We start from the raw sequence: 24,759 nt of genomic DNA, 5'->3' as shown, positions 1-24,759 counted from the left end.
TTACAACAAGGACAATACTAGTACCTAACTTCCTTCCCGAAACTCTTTCTTCACCTTCCACTCAAACATGACGACACACATACGGAGAGTACATTCTTCCTTTGTTCCTACAAGCATGCCCAAAGGAATAAAAATGTGATAGTTAATCAAACGGCATGACAGTTATTATTATGCACAAAAGAAACCTAAATGTTTGTGTACATACCAGTACAGGGGAGAGCAACATGTTAATAAATGGGAGATAAGGCTGCAAGGGCCCTGCTCAGGAGGACCACCTTGTACCACCCAGCTGACCTGGTCGTTCTGCCTAGTGCCATCTAGGCTGCACTTATCCATTGCTTCGGACCATGTGTTCGTGCCGATGTTGTATCGTGCAAAATAGCCCTCCTTGGGACGGAAACAGACAATATTATTAGCCATGACGGTGGGGAATGTCTTGGAAGAAACACACAGATTCCTTTCTCCGGTGAAGATAGCGTTTTCTTCGATGTCTGTTGCGGCCCTCGGGGAACATCATCCAGCGGCGTGGGTGGAAACATGGGTCAACGACGCCGCGGCCACGCGGAGAGACCGCGGCTGATCGCCAGACCTTGCAAACGGCGCGGAAGCGGACGTAGTCGAGGAAATCTCCGGCCAGCAAACGCGAGGCGACCAGACGGATCAGATCCTCTTGGAGCGATTCCCACCTTCCCAGTTGGCGTCCTTCGCCGTGGGGCTCCCGCCGGTTTCCCGCGGGGAAGCTGGTGGATGCATCTTCTTGCAGAGTTGCAGACACGAATAGCATATGTGTTGCATGATACCACCACTTGCGGTTAGCTATCGGCGATCAGATCTGATCTTCCCAGAGGGTATTGATCGTAAATAAAATCGGCCAAGGTGACCACGTACGGAAGCTACACCAGGCAGCTCTGAGTTTAGGGATGCAATGCAAACGCACGCGGCTGTGTACCGATCGACATAACTATATATAGCCAAATTCCAGTTCTAATCGCTATGCTGTTGGATTCAGATACGAATCTGATGTGGGACAGTATGAGAACTCTTGGATCAACATTTGACTCCCGTAGATACCTTGCCACATTTTAGTTACACCTTGTTTGGATGTAGATATTCAGCCTTGGTATTAGACATTGGCATTGTATAAGTATCAAATTCCAAGATTCAAGATGTTTGGCTGGTCTAGACATTCATTCATTCGTGGTATTCGGGCACAATATTGAGAACCCAATCCACACGCCAAATTTAGCTCGCCCCAATTCCGAGCAGCATAGGTCGACATTGCTGGGCATTCGGGTCGTGCACCCCTTCGACCTCACACCCGCTTTCGACCCCGCTCCAAAGCATTTTTATTTTCCCTTTCCTTCTTCTTCAACACCTTCTCCTTCCTCCCGATAGCCCTCCCTCCCGATTGAGGTAGTTATTATGACCTTGTGACACTTTTGTACCTTCCCAAACTAACAAGACTGGTCCAAGTGTCAGGACGATGTGACAGTTGACTTGGTCAAATGATGCCCAAATTTGTTAGCTTGTGTTTTCGATATGGCGCATAAGTGTGGCAAGCCGCAACTGTTCACCAAAAATCATATAACCAGATAAAATTGAAAGCATCTGGTACACCGTACTCCGTACCATTTTCTGTGCTCATAATAATTATACGTCTGAACTGTCAAGTCCTCGTCTTTTACAAAAATCGTTTCATGTAAAACTAATTTGAAGTTGTAGATGTGTTGATATTTTTTTTTCCTAATAAGACTAGACAAATCGTTTCACGTATCACAACTAAAGAGTTCTTTCACAAACTTTAATAAGTTTGATTTAGAACATTCATATTTCGGACGGAAGGAGTAGAATTTACTCAGAAGTAGTACATGCATGGAGAAAATGATATTTGGGGCTGGTGAGCCATGCATTTTGGTTCTAGTTTTGTTTTTGTTCAAATGGTAATGGCACAGAACACATTGAGGATCAGTTCATTAATGTTTCCAAAATATTTGCGAGATAAATGTATAACAATGCTGACAATTTTTTGATTGTTCTTTCATTTCAAGTAATCTTTCCTTGCTATCATGTAAGTCGGACATAGCAATTGACTGCCAAATTCGAATTAAACTGTATATCATTCGTGCTATATTTTGTGAAAAATTGTGAAATCCCAATCAAAAGAAAGCGCTTAGTACCAATTAAGTAATATTTAATATGTTTAACACAATCTAAATAATAGGATTGATTTTTTTTGACCGGAAACTGTAGGGGAGGCCCCGACAGTGAGTCGTTTTCATTAATCAAAAATATGTACAGGGTTAAAATTACAAAGCTAAGGTAAAGACCTCAGCCAAAGGAGAAAAGGGGCTACCCAGGACGGTTTAAATCTATGTTGAAGCAAAGAAATGTTCTCAACAAAATCTCTCCTCCAAGATCTGAAGGAAGGCCTAATACCTCGAAAATACATTATTGCGCTGCTTCCAAATATGCCAACAACACATGGCAAAATGTTGGTCAAAATGTTGGTAGGATTGATTGTTGGTCAAAATGTTTAATTACATAGTCAAACTACTTGCGCCTTACAATTCCAACGAAAAGGAATAATTGTTGTGTGAATTGCAAACAGATCTTTAAGCGTGAAAAAAGGATACATCTCATTTGGGATAAGCATCTTCGTGTTAATTAATTTTTGGGAGCTCCTCCGCTGCACCCTCTATACTCAAAATTAAGGGGTACTTTCATACTTTGGGTTAATTAACAAATACCCCTTTGAGAATGAGGAGAATCACAGTTAGTTTTGAAGGACAGAGAAACTGAAGAAAATATGAGAATGTTACGATATTTATGATCGGTAGAGGTAATTGTAAATATTACTCCAAGACAACGATGAGAATTTTTTAGGCTAAAACTACTAGGTTATTAATTATGGATGATGAAACTAAAACTGATAGAAAAAATCAACCCATTTGGTAAAATTTGGAGACTTACACATGACTAAATGTTTATTATGACAAGAAACGACATTAGAAAGATAATACATTTTTCAAACATCCTCACAGGAACTAAGTGTGTGTTTGGGACAGCTCTAGCTCCACAGAGTTGGTGGGGCGGGTCATTGAAAGCTTCAATTTTATGTGGAGTTAGAGCTGTCATTAAATCAAGAATGAAATAATAAAAGACTACAAAACATCTTCCAACTATTTACAGCTCTAACTCCACGAAAAAGTGGAGTTATGAATGACCAGCTCCACCAAATCTGTGGAGCTGGAGCTGTCCCAGACAGACCTTAAAATTTATAACATCACATTGTTGCAAGAATATCAATACCTAGCACTCTTCTCTTAGTAAACGAATACATAAGCTAATTTAGTCATACAGGGACATAGAGTCTGTTGAACGCTATTTTGCCGCGCTATACACACACACACATACTAGCAGGTGTGCCCGCGAGTTGCTACGGGTCAACAAAATCACAAACTATATATTTTTATTTTCTGTGTAGGCAACTCATGTTGCCGTCGAGGTTGACATGCGGGTGTGGTGGCATCGGTTGTAAGACGGAGTAGGAAAAATCATGAAAAAAATTGGAGGAAAAGAAAATAACAGGCAGTGGCATATTAGTTGTAATTTTAACTAGAGGAAAAGAAAATAAGACCGTAGATTAACTTCGTTAAAATTACAACCAATACACACAAAAGAAATTGCACATGTTTGTATGATATAATACTTGGAGTTGTTCATGAGCAACCCAACACATACATGGCTTGATCTGTGGACTCGGTACCGTATTCGTATACGGATACCACCGCTTGTCCGGCCGGCCGAATACGGCCAGTATACCTACCGGCCACGGACGGTATACCTACCGGCCACGGACGGATGTACGTAAATACAAGTCATCACCGCCATCCGGCTACTCGCATGCATGCATGATGGACTCGATGCATGTCCCGGCCAAGGCAGCTAGCTAGCTAATCGGGCACGAATCGGTGTCTGTTCGGCTTGACCAAGCCGCCGACGGTTGGGATCGCGTCAGACGCGCAAAATCCCGGAAGAGATAAACACGAGAGAAGAGATCGCAAGGAGATAAAAGCGTCCAGCTTAACTTGCGCCCGAAGTCCGGAGCGCATCGCAATCGCCAGGTACGTCTGCTGCCTGCCTATATAAGGCGCCGGACACTGCAGGCACGAGGGAGGATTTTTTTTGGAGAGCAGAGAAGTCGAGGGACGGAGGGAGGCGATGGTAGATCCGATGAACAGAGGAAGACTGCTAACACTCGGCCATCCGGTGACAACACCACGTACGGCTGGACGCCGGCGAGAAGCTGAGACATACAGGTTCATCATGTGTCATCGACATCAGTCCCATAACGACTACGGTGAATATTAATCTACTCTTACCCCTATCCTCGACTCGATCCTCTCCTGCATCTAGCATGGTGATGGTGCTGTGGAGCCCGAGCACCGTCGTCCTGCTCAGCCATCTACGGAGCTTGGTGGCGTGATGTCCTCGATCACTTTTCAAAGTGATCATGACGGCCATCGCGCGCCGCTGTCAATGCCAGGTACAAGAGGATCGCCGCGTTATGGCGCCCGCCCTACGCGGGGCTCCGTCTTCATCGATAACCTGCCGACGTCCGCCCGAGCGCCACTATCCGCGACGGTGCGGACGTGAGCGACGTCCGCACAGTGGCCGCTCCACGTGGAGCACTACCTTGACGAACAGGTCGAGCCGACATACAGGTTGCCGCAGCACGAGGGGCGTTCACTCGAACGCTGTCGTCATCAGCAGCGTGTTCTTCGTGTCGTCGGGAGGCGTCCGCTGGTCTGCAGGTCTTCTCCAATTAATCACTCCCGCGGGATGGATTCACCGCGTCCCCGACGAAGCTGCCGAATCGTCGGAATGTTCGAGCCAAGCGGCATCATACATCTACACCAACTCCACTTTTAGGTCGTCGAGACCGACGAGGCTCGGCGACAGGGTGGGTGTGGCCACGGCTAAGGCCACGCTCAACGGTGTGTGTACCGTCTTGTACACGGGTTCTGCCAGCACCCACACGATCACCACCCATACATGCATAGGTGAAGCGAAGCGAAGACATGAAGACGACCACATCAGCTTAATCGGAGGTTTCTTGCGGGTTTAACCCCGCGGGAGTAATTAAGCGGGAGCGTTCCGAGACGGTGAACCAAGGGATGACCACAATCGCCTTGTCAATCAAGCCGTGCAAGCATGCCACGGAGCGCACGAGGAATTGTATTTTGTAATCTCAAACAGATTAATAAAATATACGATTTCTCCCCTTTTTCTTGTGTACACAGTACACTGGCACGTCCGCAATTTTTCTTAGTTTCCCTGGTGCGACAGGATCTATTTTCCCCTCGCTGGAAAATATTTCTTGAGCCAAACAGAGTCTAGGTTGGACTTAATGTCATTGGCGATGTTCTTGGCATCTATAGTAATACCGGCCATCCCCTCCTCGCCAACCCAGCACAATACAACCCATTTTCACCTTCCAATGATTTGGGAATTCCTTATTTGGCAAGCCATTGTCATTCAACATGCTCTCACCATTCTGCACTCACAAATCACAATACACCTATTAGAACACCGGATGATTGTTGCATGTAGAGGAATTGCACGCAGAGAAATTTTAATATCAATGATGGTACCTTGAGCCACGTGTTCGATGTGCTTTTGTATCCCGTTGCGAACACAATTGCATCGAAGGAGGCTTCATTGCCACCTTGAAATTCAATTGTTTTGCCCTTGATCTTAGTAACCATTCCCTGCACCTACAATGTATTATATGAACAAATTTAAATCTTATTATATATATAGACAATACATTCTCATTATGCGATTTGTACCATGGCCAAAAATATGCTCACTTTGATGGTTCCTTTCTTGATTAGCCCTACTGTGCCAACATCAATCACAGTGGATCAGCCAGTTTCTGACTTAAGGACCAATGGATCTTTTTTGGGTCTCATGATGCCATATTTGGATAGGTCTCCGAATACGAAATCCGCCATCATCATGAGGAGATGATCCACCCACTTTGGTGGAAGATGACGGACTAGTGTCATCCCTAACCGGATTAATTCCTTTGTCATTACATGAATCTGCAAGGAAAGAGGTGAAATTATATGAATCTGCAAGAAAGTCGTATATTTACTTCTATTGCATTTTTTAGTTCTCTTTGATGGGTTGGGGAGGGGGAGGCGAAATAGTTAAATGCACAATACTATGAATTAATTCATTGGTTTAAACTTATCGTACCCATGAAAACTATCTAGTGCTAATAATGGTAAGTCTATATGTCTATCAAATGAGAAGATATAGCATGGTCAAAAAAAGAAGGTACAATAAACATACCGAACTTCGAATAACAAGAAAAGTATTGGCACCATGAGTCACAAGGTCGTAAGCAATCTTTGATGAGTGGATGGACACATTTGGAAAGGTTTGTTGTCCAAGGAACATTGGAATATTTGCGGCACTATTCTCACCACTTGCCACAACAAGAAACCTAGCCATGTAATTGACTACCATGCAGCTTGTCATATCACGCGCCATGATACACCAACATTTTCCATCAATGTCGTATGTGGATGACTCAACGGCAGTTAGGTACTTTGGTTGAATATTGAAATGCTCAATATAATCATCCAAGTACTTGACAAACTGGTTATTTGGTATGTATGTGGGTGCATCTACTGGATATGACATGTGTGGTAGCTCACAAAACTCCTTGGCAAGATGCAGCTTGAAACGATCATATGCACGGTTGCGCCACAGTGACGCACTACAATTCTCACGCTCAACAATGACATAGGGGATGGAGAATTGGCTGAGGCACGCTGTTGTTGCGAGACCTGCTGGCCCTGCACCGACAATCAAAACTACAACCTCTTCCATTGCAACAACAAACGACTTTGAGGTCTGGGATAGTGTACTTTGGTAGGCTAGTAGGAAATATATTTCTTCTTGCTGAATGGAATGATAGGATGATCACTCGCAAACGGGGCATATATATACCCGTAAATTCCATCTGTCCATTCTATCTTGTGATTGTTTCACACTATGAGATGGAAAAAAAGCTTGAGTTTTAGTACACGTATCCTCCACCCTCTCTAAAAATTGAACATTATAAATGACATGTTTGGTGTGAAAGTTTGTCCGAAATAAAAATAGGCAGGAAACTCAATTCCAATTTGTTAAATAACTCAACTTCCTAATGTGATTCAAATATATTTGGCCATGCTTTATTGAGCGCTTCCTATGACGCAAATTCTAGTAGACTATTTTTTTAATGTTTTTCTTTCCATTGTTGTTACATAATTAATCTGATTAGGATATATTCAAACATGCATTTTGTACTATGTTTCTTTCCTTCATTTTCCTATAGTCATTATCGCAAATCTTGACAGATAGGGATACGACTCACAAGGCCGGAGCAAATCATGATGGAGTATTATTATTCTTGTAGCTTTCGGTAGGACCAACGACCGGAAACATCTGTTCTGTTTTCACCGCTGCTGACGAGACACACATCTACAGCCTCCCTGAAGACTCAAGGTGGACGTGCAACGGACGGATCTCTCTGGCAACTCTCCCTCTCGCTGCCCCCGGAGAAGAAAGAGACCAAGCCGAGGAAGATGTGACCGAGTATGGCCACCCCCACCGCCTGTCATCATCACCACCACCACGCACTGAAGGCACGGACAAAGCAGTGAAAGCACCAAACACCGCTCCGAGCACTACGCCGCCGTGTGATCGGATATCGGACGGCCCAGATCGCCCTCCGCGGAAGCACGGACAGCCACCAGCGCAACCTCTGGATAGCATTTGCCCCCTCCCCCTTCCCGCGTCGCTTCTTCTTCTCCCCTTCCCCGCCTCGCCATTGCCGTCGCCCCTCCGAGAACAAGCCAAAAAATAGCTATCGGGTGCGCTTGATGCCCCCGCGGAGCGTGCGCCCATGGCGTCCGTTTCCGTCTCCCCCTGCTCGCCGCAGGCCGGCCTCCTCCTCCCGCTGCTGCTTCAGCTCCAGCCCCGTTGCCGCTTGCGGAGGCTGCCTCTCCTGCCGCTAGGGCTCTCCGTTGGGGCACGGAGGGGCGGTGGGCTCCTGCTCCCGCTCCCTCTCCCGGCGCCGCGGGCCTCGGAGGGGACGGATGAACAGGCGGTGGTCAAGGAGGAGGAGGTGGAGGAGGAAGAGGAAGAGGAGGAGCGGGGAGGAGACGACGGGGCTCGAGAGGCGGGGGCGGCCAGGGGATCCGGGCGGTTCGCCGCGGACTACATCTCGCTCGGCATCAGGGAACCCGTCTATGAGGTAGGTGCCGAGCTAACTCCGGCCGGGTTGGCTGTATTGTTGCAACCTCATACACTGCATGATCATGCATCAGGAATGCTCACTTCTACTCTCAAGCGGAACAATGGCTTTGCTATTGGTGGAGGTCTTATATGAACTTTTAGATGATTTCTATGGGGGAGAAAGGAAATTGAGATGATTATATGAACATTATGCTAAATTGCTTTCACATCTCATGCTGCCCGAAAATTTTCTCGCTCCATTCCCTGCTCTTCGTACAAAATTGTTCATGTAGAGTTTGAAACTGCAACGGCATTGTATAATCCATTCAACAAGCATATGCCTCCATGAGGAAACACGGTAATTTGGTCACTCTGACTACGAACATGAAGAAGCCATGTGTTTTATATAGTTCAAATCAAGAGTTGGCATGCTAGTTTGGGTTATTTTTCCACAAGAGTGGGTGTGCTTTGCGATGATATGCACCTTGCAAGTTTTAGAGCCTACCACCTTGCGCGATGCAAATTAACCTTCGTCTCAATATCAAACTTTACTCAGGTGATCGAAGTGAAATCTAATGGAAGGGTTTCTACCAAAAAAATAAGCCGGCGGAAGCTTTTGAAATCAAGTGGTATGTAAAATCAATGTACTTATCATGCTCTGTACTGTACTGCAACGCATTAACTTATTATGTTCACCTTATACTTGCTCAAACTCTCCTTATGTTGCATCATACTTGTAACAAACTCCCATATACTGCTACTCACAGGCACTTTGGTTTTGTTTGGTTCCTGTAAAATGTTCTCGATATGGAAACTTTACTTTCTTCTTTGTGCTTTTCAAGTGCACATGTGATTTATTTTAATTCTCAACTCGTGTGCTACCAGGCCTCCGTCTGCGAGATACCAGAAGCGTTGACCCATCACTATGGCTAATGAATTCAATGCCTTCCTTGCTGGTAACAGGAAACTTTTCAATGCTTAACTATATAATTTTTTCCTCTGTCAGTTGTGTTCCTGTCTTCTACATCTTTTCAGTTACAAAAACTATGGATGATGTGCCACAGTCCTACTCCTAAGACAGTATATTTCCTGTTTGTCAAAAGTCAAGGCCACCTGGTTCTTATAGTAGACCATGGAGTCCGCAAATACTTGCACTTGAAAAGATTGGAAATAAGAAAATGAAGTTAAGTTCACTACAATATTTATGCTGTGGGTCCATAGATTCAGCTGAAATTTGCTTACATGTGTGTTTCAGGAACCTTCACTATTTTTCTCGAACACACATCTAAATGCGTGTCATTTATTATTAGAAGAACTCCATGCAAGAGAGTGCCATGTTTACAACAACCAGATACAAACTTGGTAAAACAAAAGGAAAAGACAAAACAAGCCCAAAAAGGTTATACACAAAGCAAGACAAGAAAAGTAAACAAAGGCACAAAGAGCCAGGCTAGAAGGCTAATTCTGGGGGCTGCGCATGCAGGAAACCTTCCCTATAAAAGAGTGAAATCTTAAGAAACAGTAACATGAATTGACATCGAGCACATTTTTCTATTTTCCTGCAAATTTATTTGATCTAGCCATCTGTAGTTTTCTTATATTCCATCTCAAAAGGAGAGTGCTACCTAATAATCCATCCACTTTTAAATTTTTGCTTTATATAGCAGATGGTCATATGATAGTTTGGACATAACATGTAAACTCATACTTTGCCATTTACTGTAGGTACGTGAACAAGCCATATTACTCAACCTTGGCTCCTTGCGAGCAATTGCTATGCATGAACGCGTCCTTATATTCAACTATAATAGGTCAGTTTATATGTTTGATTAGAAACACCTATCTGGTATTGGTGAACTTGTCATCGTTTGCACTGAAAACTTATCAATTATTTTCTCTAAATTGAGTAGCCCAGGAGGAAAAGCCTTTTTAGAGTTATTACTACCTCGGTTAAATCCAAGGAACATCAATGGTGGGCCTGCAATGCCTTTCCAACTTGAGGTAATGGACCTATGGATATTGTACCCATCTGTATTTGCAGTCTGTAGACGGTCTTAATATGCCGACTTGTTGCCTTGGCAATATGTTCTCTTCTCCCTATATATCCATGGAAACTTCGAAAGTTATATTTTCGTTGAGATTTACTGATTTTAACTCACCTAGGATTCGAGAGCCTAGCCTTGCTAAATAGCTGCTTATTTCTGTTTGTATCTATATTGTACTTTTGATGATGAAACATGGTGAACAATTATATAATTTTTTATTTAAATTTTACATATATGCATCGTGAACCAGTTGATTGCTCATCCTTTTGATTTTCCAGAGTTCTCTAATCCAGTAAGTCGCATCTCTAGCATCATATCGTCCATTTTCTAAATTCTCCATGATTGTATTATGCACATATATCCTTCTTTCATTCATTTTAATTAATTGGTAATGAAGTGTGGTTTTTTGGCCTTCCAGTTTGAATTTTGTAATATTTCATGGTATGCTTTCACATTCCACGGAATTTGGGAATACCAGTCTGTCAGATTTTGGGGGCTTGGAGCAAGCTGATATAATCTTTCATTGTGTTTTCATTATGTTTAGGTTGTCGAAGCTGCATTGCTTTCGAGAATACAAAGGCTGGAGCGAAGACTAATGCATGTTGAACCTCGCGTGAGTATTTGAAAAGTCATGCTTCCTTAAGGTGTTTATGTGTTTCACTGTTCACACCATAGCTTTGCTTCGATACCTACCTGTGATGAAGTCATTTCTCGTTTCTCTTGATGAATATTCGATTATTCATTTAGGATAACATGTAATATTTTCTTGATAGATAAATTCAGGAACTTGTGGAGTGTTGTTCCCCCGCCCTATTTCTTCAGTTCAGTTTACACAACTTCATACCAAGTACATACATGAAACAATAGTGCTGCCATTTCTTTCCGTTTTTGTGCCTTAACAGAATTACCCAACTCCGGTGCAATTGCTTCTCTCTATAATACCTCTGCCAATTGAACTCATTAGATAATTGCTACTTGCTAGCACCCAATTTCGTCCTAGCTGACTAACCCTAGCGCAAAGGATCTTCTCCAAACCGCCAGCAACAGGAGATGGGACAAGTGCTTTGTTGCTCACTGGAACCCCTTTTCTTTTTTTTAAGCACTGGGAGCTCTTTCCAGAAACTGAAGGATGTATTTATGGTCAGGTTGCTGCATCTGCATTTTATTGTACATGAAAAACAGTAGGGTAGAGCCCTCCGAGCTTACCCTGCAATTTCAATGAAGTTAATGGTGAATTGGGATCTAGGTATGAACTGAAAATAGTGAAAAAATGTAGCATAATATTTCCTTCTGATCAATATGAAATAAAGCTAAGCCACTGTTCCTCTTGTTTTGGTGGTTTAATATGACACTAATGGATCTCATAAAGTAAAAAACCACCGTAGGTGTTTTGTGTTTTTCTTTCAATCAAGCACCTGCATTTTGTGACAAATGCATCCTATTATAAAAATAGTTTAATATTGTCCCGGATATCTGGGCTTTCATCTCAGGTGGCCGCATTGCTTGAAGTTCTACCAACACGGTTGACAGGTGATGTGTTGGAGCAGCTTCGTCTAAGCAAACAATCACTGGTATTAAAGCTTCCTTAGCAATCATTTCCTGGACTCATTTGTCATATTGGCTAATTTTGATTCTATATTCATTTGTCAAGGTCGAGCTGGGTTCACGAGCAGGTGATCTCAAACAAATGCTCATCGATCTCCTAGAAGATCCTCATGAAATTCGTCGAATATGCATTATGGGGAGAAACTGTACACTGGATAGATCGAGTGATGACATGGAATGTTCTGTTCCTTTAGAAAAACATATTGCTGAAGGTACAGCTGAACTTTGTCATTATGACACTACATTTTCTGTTCCTTCAATAATGTCACTCCACCATCTAATTACCAGGCCAATATCTTATGGGACTAACCAAAGCATTGATGGAATATGTTTTGAAGAATATGGATGTAGTTTTGAGTGACAAAGTACACAAGTACAAATGCATTTGTGATATTTCTTATAAAGAACTGAAACAAACTAAAAGGAAGAAGCCGATTCATGAAAAATGAGAGGAAAGAATTTGAAAATGTTCTGCTTATATATATGTCGAGCGGCTGGGAGTTTTGAGGAAAAAAATGAAATACGGAGTAATATCGTTACCCGTCGGTTGTTCAATTGAATATATCTTTAACTTTTGATCTCAACAGAAGAAGAGGAAGAAATTGAAATGCTGTTGGAAAATTATCTTCAAAGGTGAGTCCAACATCAAATTATTATGTTTATTGTTTCTTGCTTGCGGTGTTGCTTTTAGACTAAGTTGTGCATTCTTACTGTCAGATGTGAATCATGCCATGGTCAAGCAGAGAGACTTCTTGATTCTGCACGGGAAATGGAAGATTCAATCGCAGTAAATTTAAGGTCTGTCCATTCTCACCACATGAGCTTAAAAATTATTTCTTCTTTTACTACATACTGTATTTGACGACAGGCACAGTTTGCATACCTTTTTTGTTCCCTGATATAATTACATGACTAAAAATACATATGGTGATAATATTAACAGTGGTAAAATTATTTAATGTAAACAAATAACTCTTTTATGGTACCTTTAAACCAATATAGACCGTGCATCCATTACATCCAAGGAGCCGAATCAGTTGGGATTTAGATGTGCTTCCCCATGGCCACAAGGTAGTACTCCCTCCGTTCCTAATTAATTGGCACCGGCTTTTTTTGCAAAGAAACCCCTGCAGTCCACGTTCTATTGGAACTTTTGCGAAAAAACCCCTGTAAATTTTCGGAATTAACGCGCAGTCCACGTGTAGTTGAAGATGTGAACTGCAGGTTTATTTCGGAAATTTACAGGGGTTTCTTTGCAAAAAGGCCGGCGCCATAATTAGGGACAGAGGGAGTAGAATCCCTATAGGTTCAAATCTGTAATTGCACAAGATTGTTAAGAAGGCCCACCATGGATGTGCCAAAGCCGCATTCATGTCTAGCCTGTGCCATCACTGGACGTGGCAGACACTGGCAACCTTCGACGCAGTTGCCAAGCACCCTGGTGAGGATGGTGAACGCTTGCATGCTAGAAAATAGTATATGTGTGTCTGTTTTGCTGGTAATGTCAGTATATTTCGTTTGTTCAGTCATGAGCTGGCCGGTTGAGGTTCCAGTTCGTTAAGCTGCCACTGCTGATGTACATCATGGGGTTCAATAACGCCATGAAACTACGCATGAACATGTATGTACATACATTTATTATTCATGGATCTGATACACGCATATTGATTCGATCAGATCATGTCTCTCAGCAGACAAGCAGCACACTGACAAGCATCAGCAGGAGCAGGATTCTCTCTGTTGAATTAGGGTTCAGGTCTGAAGTTATGAAAGGAACAGAAAATATTAAATTAGGACTTAGAGTCTATAACGCCCCTTATTAACCAACGGCTAGATTTGTTATATGTACTAGCAACCATCGTAGCTGTAGGTAAACGACCCTGAAATGCCACGTCACAAATAAATTAGGATATTAGTATTACTGGTTCAACCACGGCACATAAATCAAGGGAAGGACCCAATGAGTATATGTAGCTAACTTAATCCTCATCTCTAATTTATCATGAAATGATGTTTGTCTACCGCAACTTTGGCATTCTTACAGTTCTCGGCGACTAGAGGTAAGCAGAGTGGAGCTACTTCTTCAGGTTGGAACATTTTGTGTTGCCGTAGGAGCATTAATTGCAGGTATAAAAATCTATGAGCATTTTCACAACTTCGTGAACTTTCTTACTCACCAAAAGATACTCCCTCCAATCCTAAATTGTTGTCGAAATATTACATGTATCTAGACACTTTTTAAGAATAGATACATCCATATTTGGTCAAATTTGAGTCAAGAATTTAGGATCAGAGGGAGTAGTTATATTCAGAGTCTAGTTGCCACGTGGTATTCCTAAGACGGCGGCCATTGAAACCTTGCTAAACCATTGCACTTTTTTGTCATGTAGGAATATTTGGCATGAACCTCAAATCATACCTGGAGACAAACGCGGTATAATACTGTACTCCTCAGATTCTATTCCGCTTCAGTGGCACCTACCGGCACTAGTTTTTCGTTTGACAGTGAGTTTGTTTTGGAGCAGTGGGCATTTTGGGCGACGACTGGTGGAATAGCAGTCGGAGCAGTAGCTGGATTTTTCCTCATGTACTCGTACCTAAAGGCTAGGAAGATATTGTAACCATGCACCCCATGTTGAACTGTATATAATGCGGTTTTGGTCTCATCTGGAGGTAATTGTTTTGGCGTGGCGATGAATGGCGCGCCAATACTGCATGGGTTGTTGGTAACAACTTGGAGTAGCGTCAACTCAGACGCCACATCAAGGAGCATCAGATCCTATTCTGCTCTCTCCGGGAATGTGATTCAATATTGAGCTGAAAAGTGTAAACCTGGAACTTATAAATGTCGCTGATGACCTTGGAGATCCATGCAGCATGTCCAAATCCAATTTTGCCCAGCCTTGTCATGTTCTTGATTTTTTTCCCCATCCTTATCGTGCTCATTTGTCGTTGTCGTTGGCGCTGCACATATTTCGGTAGTATACTCCGTAAGTCTTTTTCCACTGTTTCATTCAAAGTTCACAAGCAAAGTCGCATTATTCAAAGTGCTCAGGTGATCGGGTCATCGAGAGCAGCTTAGGCTGAGGTTGCCGTTGCCGGCTTGGGCGGCACTTCATCCAAATCATCCTGCGTGCTGGCGGAGGACGTCCATGCGGCGGGCGGCCTCGGAATAGCGGGGAAGGTGGTCCGCTCTTTGGTTTCTCCCTCGTTGAGGAGATGACATTGGTCGTTGTGACTTCGAGCGGTCAAAGATTTTTCTTCTTGACACGGTCGGCGCCGGCGGGACGTCTTCCATGTTGCTCTCTTTGAGCCTGCGGCCTGCTGCCCTTGCCGTGCGGTTCACAGCCGGATCTGGCCTGTGCGGCTGTGCGCAGCGCCGAGGATGTAGGACTACCACGGTGCGGTGACGTGATCGACCATGGACGTATGAGGCTTTTTCTTGTGAGTTTCGCGTTAAATGCACCCGAAAGTCCTAAAAGTATTTGTGAGGTGTTAACTTTGTCTGTCGGGCACTAATAGGGCGCGACGTTCGCGCGCTGGCTCTCTGGCGTACGCATGCAGATGGCAAAAACAATGCATGCGTACAGCACCGGTGACAAAAGCTAAATAGACAAAAGACCGGAAGATTAAAAATGGTTTAACTCTTCAACCATAAACTCGATTTACAATCTATCTTCACGGTTAATTTTGTCTCGACGAGATCTTCGAAACTAGATCCCATGTTGGTATGTTTAGACAAATTTTTTTCTGTCTGAAAAGTTGCCGGCCAATAATTTATGAAATTGCCATCCTAGCTGTAACAAATTTACCACGTGGCAACTTTATACAAAACAGGGTGGCGATTTGTGTATGAAAGGTACCATCCTATAATATGTAAAGTCACCATCCAATAATATGTGAAGTTGACATTCTATTACTAACATATTACTATGTGGCACCTTTATATAAAATACGGTGACGATTTGTGTATCAAAGGTACCATCTGATCGATAATATGTAAAGTCGCTACACAATGATATATGAAGTTGACACTCTATTAGAAACATATTAACATGTGGCAACTTTATATAAAATACGGTGACGATTTGTGTATCAAAAGTTACCATCCGATCGATAATATGTAAAGTCACCACCCAATAATATATGATGTCACCCCATTAGTAATAAATCACCACATCCTAGCTTCATATAAAAGGGTGTAATTTGTGCATCCGAGCTACCATCCGATAATATGTAAAGTTACCACTGAATAATATATGAAATAGTATTGTGTTAGTAATGCATTAGCACATGGTAACTTTTCTTTAAAAAATGTGGTAACTTGTGCATTACCACAAGTAACATAAGCGTCAAAATAATTTTTCGACAAAACATACTCAGAGAGAGATCTATTTTTGAAGCTCTCGTCGATACGAAGTCAGCAGTAAAAACGGATTGTGAATCACACAAACGATTTAAGCTACAAAACTTTTGTCTTCAAAATAACTTTAAAAGAAAGTATATGCAGAGAACACCTGCTATTTCCCGATTAGCAAAAAAAAAGAAAGCATGCATGCATGCAACAGGATAGTAGCACAACAGCAACAGGAGCATGTCGCAGTAGCGCTCGGAAGTATATTTTCCGTTGTCTTAATAGTATGACACCATGAATAAGTTTAGGCCTCGGTGCAGTTAAACTTCTTTTTCTCCCAACCGTCTTTTTTTCTGGGGGGGAAGGGCTCCCAAGTCCCAACCGTCTCGAACGTTTGATGCAGAACGCAAGCGGCCAAGCCCAGATGCCCTCTTCTTTGTGCGACACGTAACATAACGAAGTGAGGAGACAGAGGCCCACCTTGCAGTCTGACACTTCCCATCTCCAACCGCCCATGTCATCGTCCCCGCGGCCGGCGACGCAGCGCCGGCGCGTCCATTCCCCGCCCTCCGCGGTTGCCTACCTCTCCGCTGTGATCACGCTCCTCGTCCTCATCGCCGCGGCCTTCTCCCGCGTCTTCGCCCCACGCTTCCCGCATCGGCCCGCCACCAGCGGCTGCCGCCCCGACGGCGAGGGCTCCTGGTCCATCGGCGTCTACCTCGGCGACTCTCCCTTCAGTCTCAAGCCTATTGAACACGTAACTGAGCCCCTATTCCACCCTTCCCCTCCCCGAGAAAGCGGCGTCCTGGTTGGCGTTAACTTGGCTTCCCGTGGCTTGCAGTGGGGGATCTCGGACGACAGGGGCGCGGCGTGGCCAGTGGCGAACCCGGCGGTGACGTGCGCGGACGTCTCGGAGGCCGGGTTTCCTAGCAGCTTCGTCGCTAACCCCTTCCTCTTCCTCCAGGTTCGAAGTTTTGCTTGCGTTTCGATTTTTCTAATGTCCCCTCGCGTTCCTAGCTCTCTAGTGGCGGTATGTGTATGACGCAGGTAGGGTGTCGGACAAAGCATCGATTATGCCATATTGTGCATAATAATAATAATAATAATAATAATAATAATATCTACAAAGTAGTAACCGGAGCACGGGTGGCACACCAATGGCCCAATTTGGTTACTGAAACTGAATTTGAATATTCCCATCTCAACTAGGAGTATTTATATGATGCTTGACACTCCAAATTAATATGCTGCTCGGAACGTCACCCACTCACCCTTGTATACATTTGGACACTGAGAGGTGTAAATAATTATCACAATCTGTACCTTATTCCACATCTTTCATGCAAACTTTTAAGGTTGCCGTTATCATTGTTGTTCAGTTGTGGCTTGGTCCTTGTCTTGATGGATGTGAAGCTAAATTTCCTCAGGGTGATGCTATTTATATGTTCTTTGAGACGAAGAATCCCATTACATCACAAGGCGACATTGCTGCTGCTGTGAGCAAGGACGCCGGTGTAACATGGCAACAGTTGGGTGTGGTGCTAGATGAAGAGTGGCATCTTTCGTACCCATACGTGTTCAGATACAATAACAAGGTAAGTGTCCCTTTCATAGCTTCTTATTCGTGATCAATGAATTCCTATTGTAATCACCTCACATGTACTTTTTTACTTGCATCACTCCACAGATCTATATGATGCCTGAAAGTAGTAAGAAAGGTGATCTTCGGTTGTATTGTGCATTAGATTTCCCCCTCAAGTGGAAATTGGAAAAAGTCCTTATGGAGAAGCCACTTGTAGATTCAGTCATCATAAATTTCCGGGGTTCCTATTGGCTCCTTGGATCAGATATAAGTTCCTATGGTGCAAAGCAGAATGGAGAGCTTAATATCTGGTATAGCAACTCTCCTCTTGCTCCTTGGAATCCACACAGGCATAATCCAATTCGTAATATGGACAGCAGGTCGAGTTTTAGAAATGGAGGCAGGCCATTCATTTATGATGGCAATCTCTATCGTGTAGGCAAACAGGGTATATCTGGCCATAGTATCAAAGTATTCAAAGTTGAAATCCTGACAGCAAATGAATACAGGGAAGTTGAGGTTCCATTTGTCATTGACAAGCCCCTCAAGGAGCAAAATGCATGGAATGGTGCACGATCCCATCATTTTGATGTTCAACAGCTTCAATCAGGTCAACTCTGGATTGGGGTAATGGATGGGGACAGAGTTCCCTCAAGAGATTCAGTTCACCGTCTGACGGTAGGGTACATGTTTTATGGAGTTACTCTTCTGCTAGTTCTTATTCTTGGTGGGCTTACTGGTGCGGTTAAATGCATGCTACCTCTCAGGTGGTGTCTTCCACAGACTGAGAAACACGGTGACTTATTCCATGCAGAGCAGAAGTTCTTTCTACACTATAAGCTAAGATCGCTGGTCTCCAGTTTGAACAAGTTCGGTTTTCTTCTTGGTGGAAGAATTAACTATAGAACTTGGAAGGGCCAAGTTTATATAGCAGTAGTAATACTAATTTTAATTTTTCTGACTTGTGTTGGAACTCACTACATATATGGTGGCAATGGTGCTGAAGAGCCATATCCAATCAAGGGCAAGTACTCACAGTTCACGTTGTTGACTATGACATATGATGCGCGGCTTTGGAATCTGAAGATGTTTGTTGATCATTACTCCAAATGTGCATCAGTGAGGGAGATTCTAGTTGTCTGGAATAAAGGCCAGCCCCCAGTGCAAAATGAATTGAAGTCATCAGTTCCTATAAGGGTCAGAATTGAAACTAAGAATACTCTGAACAACAGATTCAAAATAGACGAAGAAATTAAGACAAGAGCTGTTATGGAGCTCGATGATGATATCATGATGGCATGTGATGACTTAGAGCGTGGCTTCAAGGTATGGAGGGAGCACCCTGATAGGATTGTTGGCTACTACCCACGCCTTGCCGATACTGCTCCATTGAAATACCGCAATGAGAGGTATGCTCGGCGACAAGGGGGTTATAACATGATACTGACTGGAGCAGCATTTATGGATCATAACTTGGCCTTTAAGAGGTATTGGAGCAACAAGGCTGAGGTAGGAAGGAATATTGTAGACAGTTTCTTCAATTGTGAGGACATACTTCTAAATTTCTTGTTTATGAATGGAAGCTCAACAAGCACGGTGGAGTATGTAAAGCCAGCTTGGGCGATTGATATGTCTAAGTTCTCAGGAGTAGCCATTAGTCGAAATACACAAGCACATTATCATGTTAGGAGCAAATGCGTTGCTAAATTTTCAGAGTTCTATGGTAACTTAACTGCTAAGAGGTTCTTTAGCAGTCGAGGTGATGACTGGGACGTATAGTAAAACAGATAACTGTTTTCTTTTCTCTTGAGACTTAAATAGTCTTATTAGCCAAGTTATAAGTTGGTAAAGCAGGGGAGTAGTAGTTCATAATATATTATCCCCTTTGTGTAAGCTTTCGGTAGAATCTTTTTTTATACTGTGTTTCATCCTATGGTCCCACCTATGTTCCATTACTCAATCCATTCTCAACATTTTCAATTATTGTCAAGAATTGTACTGGATTTGCAAACTGTACTTATTATCAGTGTGCATGCAACTGCAACCATGTTCACTTTTTCAGAATGAATTCATATCACCAGAATCCAGAGGCGATTGGTAATGTTCTATTTTTTATTTGCAATTGCAAAATTATGTTACATGAAGAATAATATTGGTAAAAATAAAGGTAGGAATTATTTGTACAAATAACAAACTACATTCAGATTGGTATATATGTACTTCACATTTGCATGGTCTGCACCATGATCAATAATCAATTATCAAGCAAAATCAGCTTTTATTTTTCTACTATCTATCCTTAGTAAATAAACCAAGGAGACTAAATCTACATATATCGAATCCTTCCGAGTGCTGGCCTATCAATTTGTTGTACGGGTTGGATAATGATCAACCCATTGGTTCAGGTCATAAAATGATACTGCTTGAATCAAAACTTGCAGTTCTTCTTCAGGTAAACCACCACTTCTTGCTGCAGCAAATGCGGTAAAGGGTCAATGTACAATTCTCAATCTAATAACTATTTTATACTTTCAGGAAGGTGAGATGCACAATTAACTTACAATCAAGCAAAGAATGGCGCAGCCTGCAGCTCCGGGGAAAAGTGCATACCAAAATTGCAAGTTGTGAAATTTGGGACCATCAATAAACAAGAGAGGCAAGCTCGCAGCTGCAATCATCAAAAAAAGAGGTTAGCTTAATTGCTTTTATCATCTGAAGCAGAAGAAAAAAAAAACAGAAGAGTTCACTGAAACACGAGCAAATATGCATATATTTGGGTATGGTACCAGATTGAATACGTATGTTTGGGTGTTTACCTGGAGGATGTGAAGAGCCTGTGATTGTCATAAATGCTATGCATGCAGAAAGAGCTGCACCCCTTGCTAACCAGCCAGGCCCAAACAACGAAAGGGCTAGTACACCGATTGCGGCACAGCCAATCTGAGCGACGAACATGTTATATTTCTGCAAGTTTTTCCACCTGAGAGTGTTAGTATTGGTTATCCAAATCTCTTGATTCTCTTTAAGGCACATGAAAAGCTATAACATGGGTTTAAGTTTGCTTGCTTTTTTCTGTTTGCTTTTGTTGTTCTGATTCTAGCTTAGCATAGTTGAGCTTTGCTTTGTTCTTTTCTGTTTGCTCTGTTAGCTCAGAGTTTGGTTTTGCTTTCTTTGGTACTCCTAATACAAAATTACACACATCAAAATGCGTGTTTGAGAAAAAGAAAAACTACAACATGGGATTTTACACACTGATAGTACCAAGAAACATTAAATAAGGGTTTGTTGATGACTTAGGAAAGCAAGCACAACGGTTGACTTTAACTGAGTTCTACAACATTATTACATGATTAGAATCTTCATGAAATTCAAACTGTTATATATACTTGATGCCAACTGGCAACTGCTTATGGATGCAGTGTCTCAGGAGTATTATTTTGCGAAATTCAGAGGGTTAGATCCATTATGCACATATATGATTTATTTAAAGCTAAATAATGAAATGGGTCATTCTAAATCTGCCCTACGCAGCTAGGCTCCTAGCTGTGTTGCAAATATAAAATTGGCCTGACTAATTTTTTGTTGTTGACTACGAACCTTGGCAGCTGGTGAGTCTGGAGCGGTGAAAAGCACAGCGCAGACTGCTCCAAGTGGTGCAATTGTTAACGACACTCCCTTGAATGCCATCAGCTGATCCATTTTACCCAGCACTGCCATTGCCAAGAATGCACCTGCATGATATGATATCAACACGAGAGGAAAACATGTCAAATTCGAGGTTTTATTTTCTGCAAGTTTATTGGTAACAGCCTGAAACTCTATGGCTCTCTGTCAATAAATATGTTTTAAAAAGACTCAAAATAGTTGCCATAGTCTGGCAGGTACAATTGAAAGGAGGAAATCGGACAGCACATCTCTGAAATTAGCGGGAGGAGCACAATGAAGATCCAGAGAAACCAGCGAATGGAAAAGAACATCAACGCTTGAGACTCACCAGCCGAAGGCCAAAGAACATCGCTGACGCTGATGCCCCGAGGCGTGGACGGCGTGACATTTGCCGCGGCGGCGCTCGCTTCAGCGACGATGCACAGGTCTTGCCTTCTGCTCCTCCCGCTTAAGCTTATGGCGTTGATGCCGGTCTTGCGCGAGACCAGATGCGCCTGCCTGCTGCCATTGACATGCAGGAGGACAGGTAAAGAGGGCGCGTGGGACGCTGCTGCCAGACATTGTGATCTTGCTCGTGCCAAGATGTTGCTGCAGCCAATGCCGGGCAGCCTATGGTGCTGCAGCAATGTCATCTTGTCTCTTCCTCTCTCCCTTTCTACTCTTCCTCTCTCCCCAAGAAGTACAAGGTATTTAAATGAGTAAGATAAGGTGCGAGAGGAGGAGATGGATGGGGTCAAGGGAAGAAAGATGGACGGCCTCTTGGCCTCTTGGGTGCGCGAGGAGAGGATGGAAAACGGAGTAGGGAGAGAACAGGGCAGGAACAGAGAGTCCGCTTAGCCCTTCGGTGACGCGGGGAGTCGCTGCGCTGTGCAGGCTAGGATGCCAAATACTGTCAAGCGTGCGCGCGCGACCCTTCCTTATCTTATTCCGAGTTGATCTCAGTTGCCGATTGGATCCGCTGGTACTTGGCTGTTTCTTGCTCATCGGCGTCATCGCTATCTGCCCACGCCAGAGCTACCAATTAATTTGCGATGCTAATGGTCAGTACTCGGTAGTCAGTAACAGTAGTCGGATGTAACAAACTTCCACGTGCAATTCACGTCAACAGATCCAAATCCTACCGATTCTTTTGCTGATGTTAGTTACATGGTTTTACCCGGTTAGTTATATTCTTTTTTTTTAGATGCGGTGAGTTTTTTCTTGAAGGGTCAGGGAACATTCCTGAAGAAAAGAAGGGATTCTGGTTTTTAAGAAATGCTCAACGAGTTTCTTTTCAGGTGTGGATTGTCCAAGTGTTGTTTCTCTTGGTTACTTTCCACCTAGTTGTAGATGTAAAGACTGATGCCGCAAAGTAGTATTCCTCTGTTTCTGAATACATGTATATCTGAGATTGTCCTAAGTTAAGTTTTTTGACCCTTCACATAGATAAAAAAATACTATCATATGTAATACCAAACAAATGCCATATGAAAATATACTTAATAGTAGTGCTAATGATACTAGTTTGGAGTTGCATATGTTTATAGTTTTTCTTCAAGGTCAGTCAAAGTTAACAAATTTTGACCTAAAACAACTCTAAATGTACAGATATTTAGAAACAGAGATTTGTATTATTTTGACACACGCCAAAGCTATGCTAACTGTTCTTCTTCTGCCATCGCATGATTGCATCGCAATAGAAAATACGGTCTTATCATCGATGGTTCATCCATGGTGCCTATCAGCCAAACCTGGAGCTCTGCTTTTTTTTATTGGATTTTCTATATTTAATTTGCTTGGAAGCATTTCTAAGTTGACCAAGTTGGAAATTCATAAAGGTTAGAGCTGCAAAAAAAAATGCAGTAGATAATTAGATATGCGTAGTTGCCTGGTTGCACACAAATCTGTAATTTTACACAATTTCTCAAATGTCCAACTGCTCAATTTGTGTTGGAGAATCAATGCTCAGAGTTGTTGGCATAAAAATTAGAATTTCTGGTGTTTAAGAAAGTGACCCTCCCAATTTTTGAACACGAGAAATTAATATTGTTATAAATGTTAAACTGGCGAAGTGGCGAGTTGTAATTTGTATGTGCAATTTCGTGTACCCAAAGCTTTGTTCTTGCTAGTAGTTTTAACGAACTTAAAAATCAATGCTCAGAGCTTTGTAATTTAACGACTTAACTAAAGCTATAAAGGCTGTAAAAAAAACTAAAGCTATAAAGCAGTTGTGATTCAAACTCGAGGGTCCAAGAGGGAAGCACGAGGGAAAAAGAAAAACAAATTGAACAACAGAACCAGAACAGTGTCAACCCCAAGAAGGCGGCTCTTGGTACCGATCAGAGATCCAGCCACTGTGCCACCCTACGCAATAGGCCTGTAAACAAGTCGTCGACATCCGGTTACATCGTACTAACCCGGTGAGCAACGGCATCAGCAAGGCTGGTTCGCGGTCCCGTTGCTGTCAGAAAAGAAAAAATTGTACGGAGTGCTCCATTCAACGGTGACATGCTAGTACTTTAGTACCTGGCACAGCTTTAGTAGTTCCATCACAGTAAATGGTGTTTACCCGGACCTTATTGGAGCAATTATCAAAAAGTTTTCAAGTCATGATTAGCCTCATAAGGCATGTGCATGTGCCACGTAAAAAATGGTCTTCTTTTCTCGTACACCTCGTCATATAGAAGACTATAAAACATATACTCCCTTTCAAATTAACTAACGTGTATTTGTATAAAAATTTGTACAAATCTTCATCCGTGAATTTGAGACGGAACGAGTACAAGTGTTTTAATTATTTTTTAGTGATATCACTTACAATTAATGTTTAATGTCAATAAGCTTTGTGCGATGGAACACCGCTTCCTTCTTCTTTTTTGCGAGCGGAACACCGCTTCCGTGCACCATACGTTGCACCCGTTCTTGTCTCTTTGGTCTCTATTTTAGTAACCTATGGGCATCTCCAAGGGAAAGCCTCCATTTGTCCTCCCCATTTGTCTATTTGAGGGATGTTTGGACAAAATACAATGTTGTCCAATGGGAGCCCCCATTTATCCTCCCCATTTGCCTATTTTCTGTTTTTTCTTCTATTTTGCACATAAATACATGTTTTGACTCAATAATAATTCAAAGATGAATACTAGACCACACATAATTGAACATCAATTCAAATTTAAATTGAAAAGAAAAACCAGACAAGATTCCTTTGTACGTGGAGAGGCATCAATCAATCC

At 42.6% G+C, this 24,759-nt stretch overlaps 3 protein-coding genes and 1 pseudogene across 5 annotated transcripts; 2 read left to right on the top strand and 2 right to left on the bottom strand.

Moving 5' to 3' along the window:
- Nucleotides 1-5,352: 5,352 nt before the first annotated feature.
- LOC100825046 lies at nucleotides 5,353-6,903 on the bottom strand (annotated as a pseudogene).
- Nucleotides 6,904-7,833: 930 nt separating this feature from the next.
- LOC100829156 (magnesium transporter MRS2-A, chloroplastic) lies at nucleotides 7,834-14,845 on the top strand. 2 transcript variants are annotated; one of them, XM_003561162.4, is made up of 13 exons: nucleotides 7,840-8,314; nucleotides 8,852-8,924; nucleotides 9,181-9,251; nucleotides 10,021-10,106; nucleotides 10,206-10,296; nucleotides 10,885-10,953; nucleotides 11,831-11,911; nucleotides 11,992-12,157; nucleotides 12,533-12,578; nucleotides 12,663-12,743; nucleotides 13,990-14,072; nucleotides 14,336-14,379; nucleotides 14,471-14,836. In XM_003561162.4, exons 1-13 carry the CDS (start codon nucleotides 7,964-7,966, stop codon nucleotides 14,564-14,566), a joined length of 1,338 nt encoding a protein of 445 aa, XP_003561210.1. In that variant the 5' UTR covers nucleotides 7,840-7,963; the 3' UTR covers nucleotides 14,567-14,836. The 2 variants fall into 2 exon arrangements, with proteins under 2 accessions (XP_024313632.1, XP_003561210.1); XM_024457864.1 differs by lacking the exon at nucleotides 13,990-14,072 and having other exon boundaries at nucleotides 7,834-8,314; nucleotides 14,471-14,845.
- A 1,793-nt stretch (nucleotides 14,846-16,638) lies between these two features.
- On the top strand, nucleotides 16,639-19,864 carry LOC100824741 (glycosyltransferase family protein 64 protein C5). 2 transcript variants are annotated; one of them, XM_024457863.1, is made up of 4 exons: nucleotides 16,639-17,056; nucleotides 17,141-17,263; nucleotides 17,679-17,894; nucleotides 17,987-19,864. In XM_024457863.1, the coding sequence occupies exons 1-4, from the start codon at nucleotides 16,814-16,816 to the stop codon at nucleotides 19,658-19,660; spliced, it is 2,256 nt and encodes a 751-aa protein (XP_024313631.1). In that variant the 5' UTR covers nucleotides 16,639-16,813; the 3' UTR covers nucleotides 19,661-19,864. The 2 variants fall into 2 exon arrangements, with proteins under 2 accessions (XP_024313631.1, XP_010231494.1); XM_010233192.3 differs by having other exon boundaries at nucleotides 16,641-17,056; nucleotides 17,727-17,894.
- A 152-nt stretch (nucleotides 19,865-20,016) lies between these two features.
- On the bottom strand, nucleotides 20,017-22,280 carry LOC104582693. The gene is made up of 5 exons (XM_010233184.3): nucleotides 21,876-22,280; nucleotides 21,479-21,612; nucleotides 20,698-20,845; nucleotides 20,443-20,549; nucleotides 20,017-20,351 (listed from the first exon to the last, which is right to left on the bottom strand). Exons 1-5 carry the CDS (start codon nucleotides 22,177-22,179, stop codon nucleotides 20,310-20,312), a joined length of 735 nt encoding a protein of 244 aa, XP_010231486.1. The 5' UTR covers nucleotides 22,180-22,280; the 3' UTR covers nucleotides 20,017-20,309.
- Nucleotides 22,281-24,759: the final 2,479 nt, after the last annotated feature.

Source organism: Brachypodium distachyon, chromosome 1 (assembly GCF_000005505.3).
Source record: "Brachypodium distachyon strain Bd21 chromosome 1, Brachypodium_distachyon_v3.0, whole genome shotgun sequence".
NCBI classification, from domain to species: domain Eukaryota; kingdom Viridiplantae; phylum Streptophyta; class Magnoliopsida; order Poales; family Poaceae; genus Brachypodium; species Brachypodium distachyon.
This window is presented reverse-complemented; position numbering and strand designations above follow the sequence as displayed.

Bases quoted from the DNA above. Each gene is read 5' to 3' on its own strand.
- LOC104582693 (XM_010233184.3), bottom strand. From the start codon at position 22,179: ATGACATTGCTGCAGCACCATAGGCTGCCCGGCATTGGCTGCAGCAAC. The intron at 21,613-21,875 runs GTGAGTCTCAAG...CATATCATGCAG, and splicing joins TGTTCTTTGGCCTTCGGCTG to GTGCATTCTTGGCAATGGCA. The intron at 20,846-21,478 runs GTTCGTAGTCAA...AAAAACTTGCAG, and splicing joins CAGACTCACCAGCTGCCAAG to AAATATAACATGTTCGTCGC.
- LOC100824741 (XM_024457863.1), top strand. From the start codon at position 16,814: ATGTCATCGTCCCCGCGGCCGGCGACGCAGCGCCGGCGCGTCCATTCC. The intron at 17,057-17,140 runs GTAACTGAGCCC...CGTGGCTTGCAG, and splicing joins GTCTCAAGCCTATTGAACAC to TGGGGGATCTCGGACGACAG. The intron at 17,895-17,986 runs GTAAGTGTCCCT...ATCACTCCACAG, and splicing joins TGTTCAGATACAATAACAAG to ATCTATATGATGCCTGAAAG.
- LOC100829156 (XM_003561162.4), top strand. From the start codon at position 7,964: ATGGCGTCCGTTTCCGTCTCCCCCTGCTCGCCGCAGGCCGGCCTCCTC. The intron at 8,925-9,180 runs GTATGTAAAATC...GTGTGCTACCAG, and splicing joins GAAGCTTTTGAAATCAAGTG to GCCTCCGTCTGCGAGATACC. The intron at 12,744-13,989 runs GTCTGTCCATTC...GCATTCTTACAG, and splicing joins TCAATCGCAGTAAATTTAAG to TTCTCGGCGACTAGAGGTAA.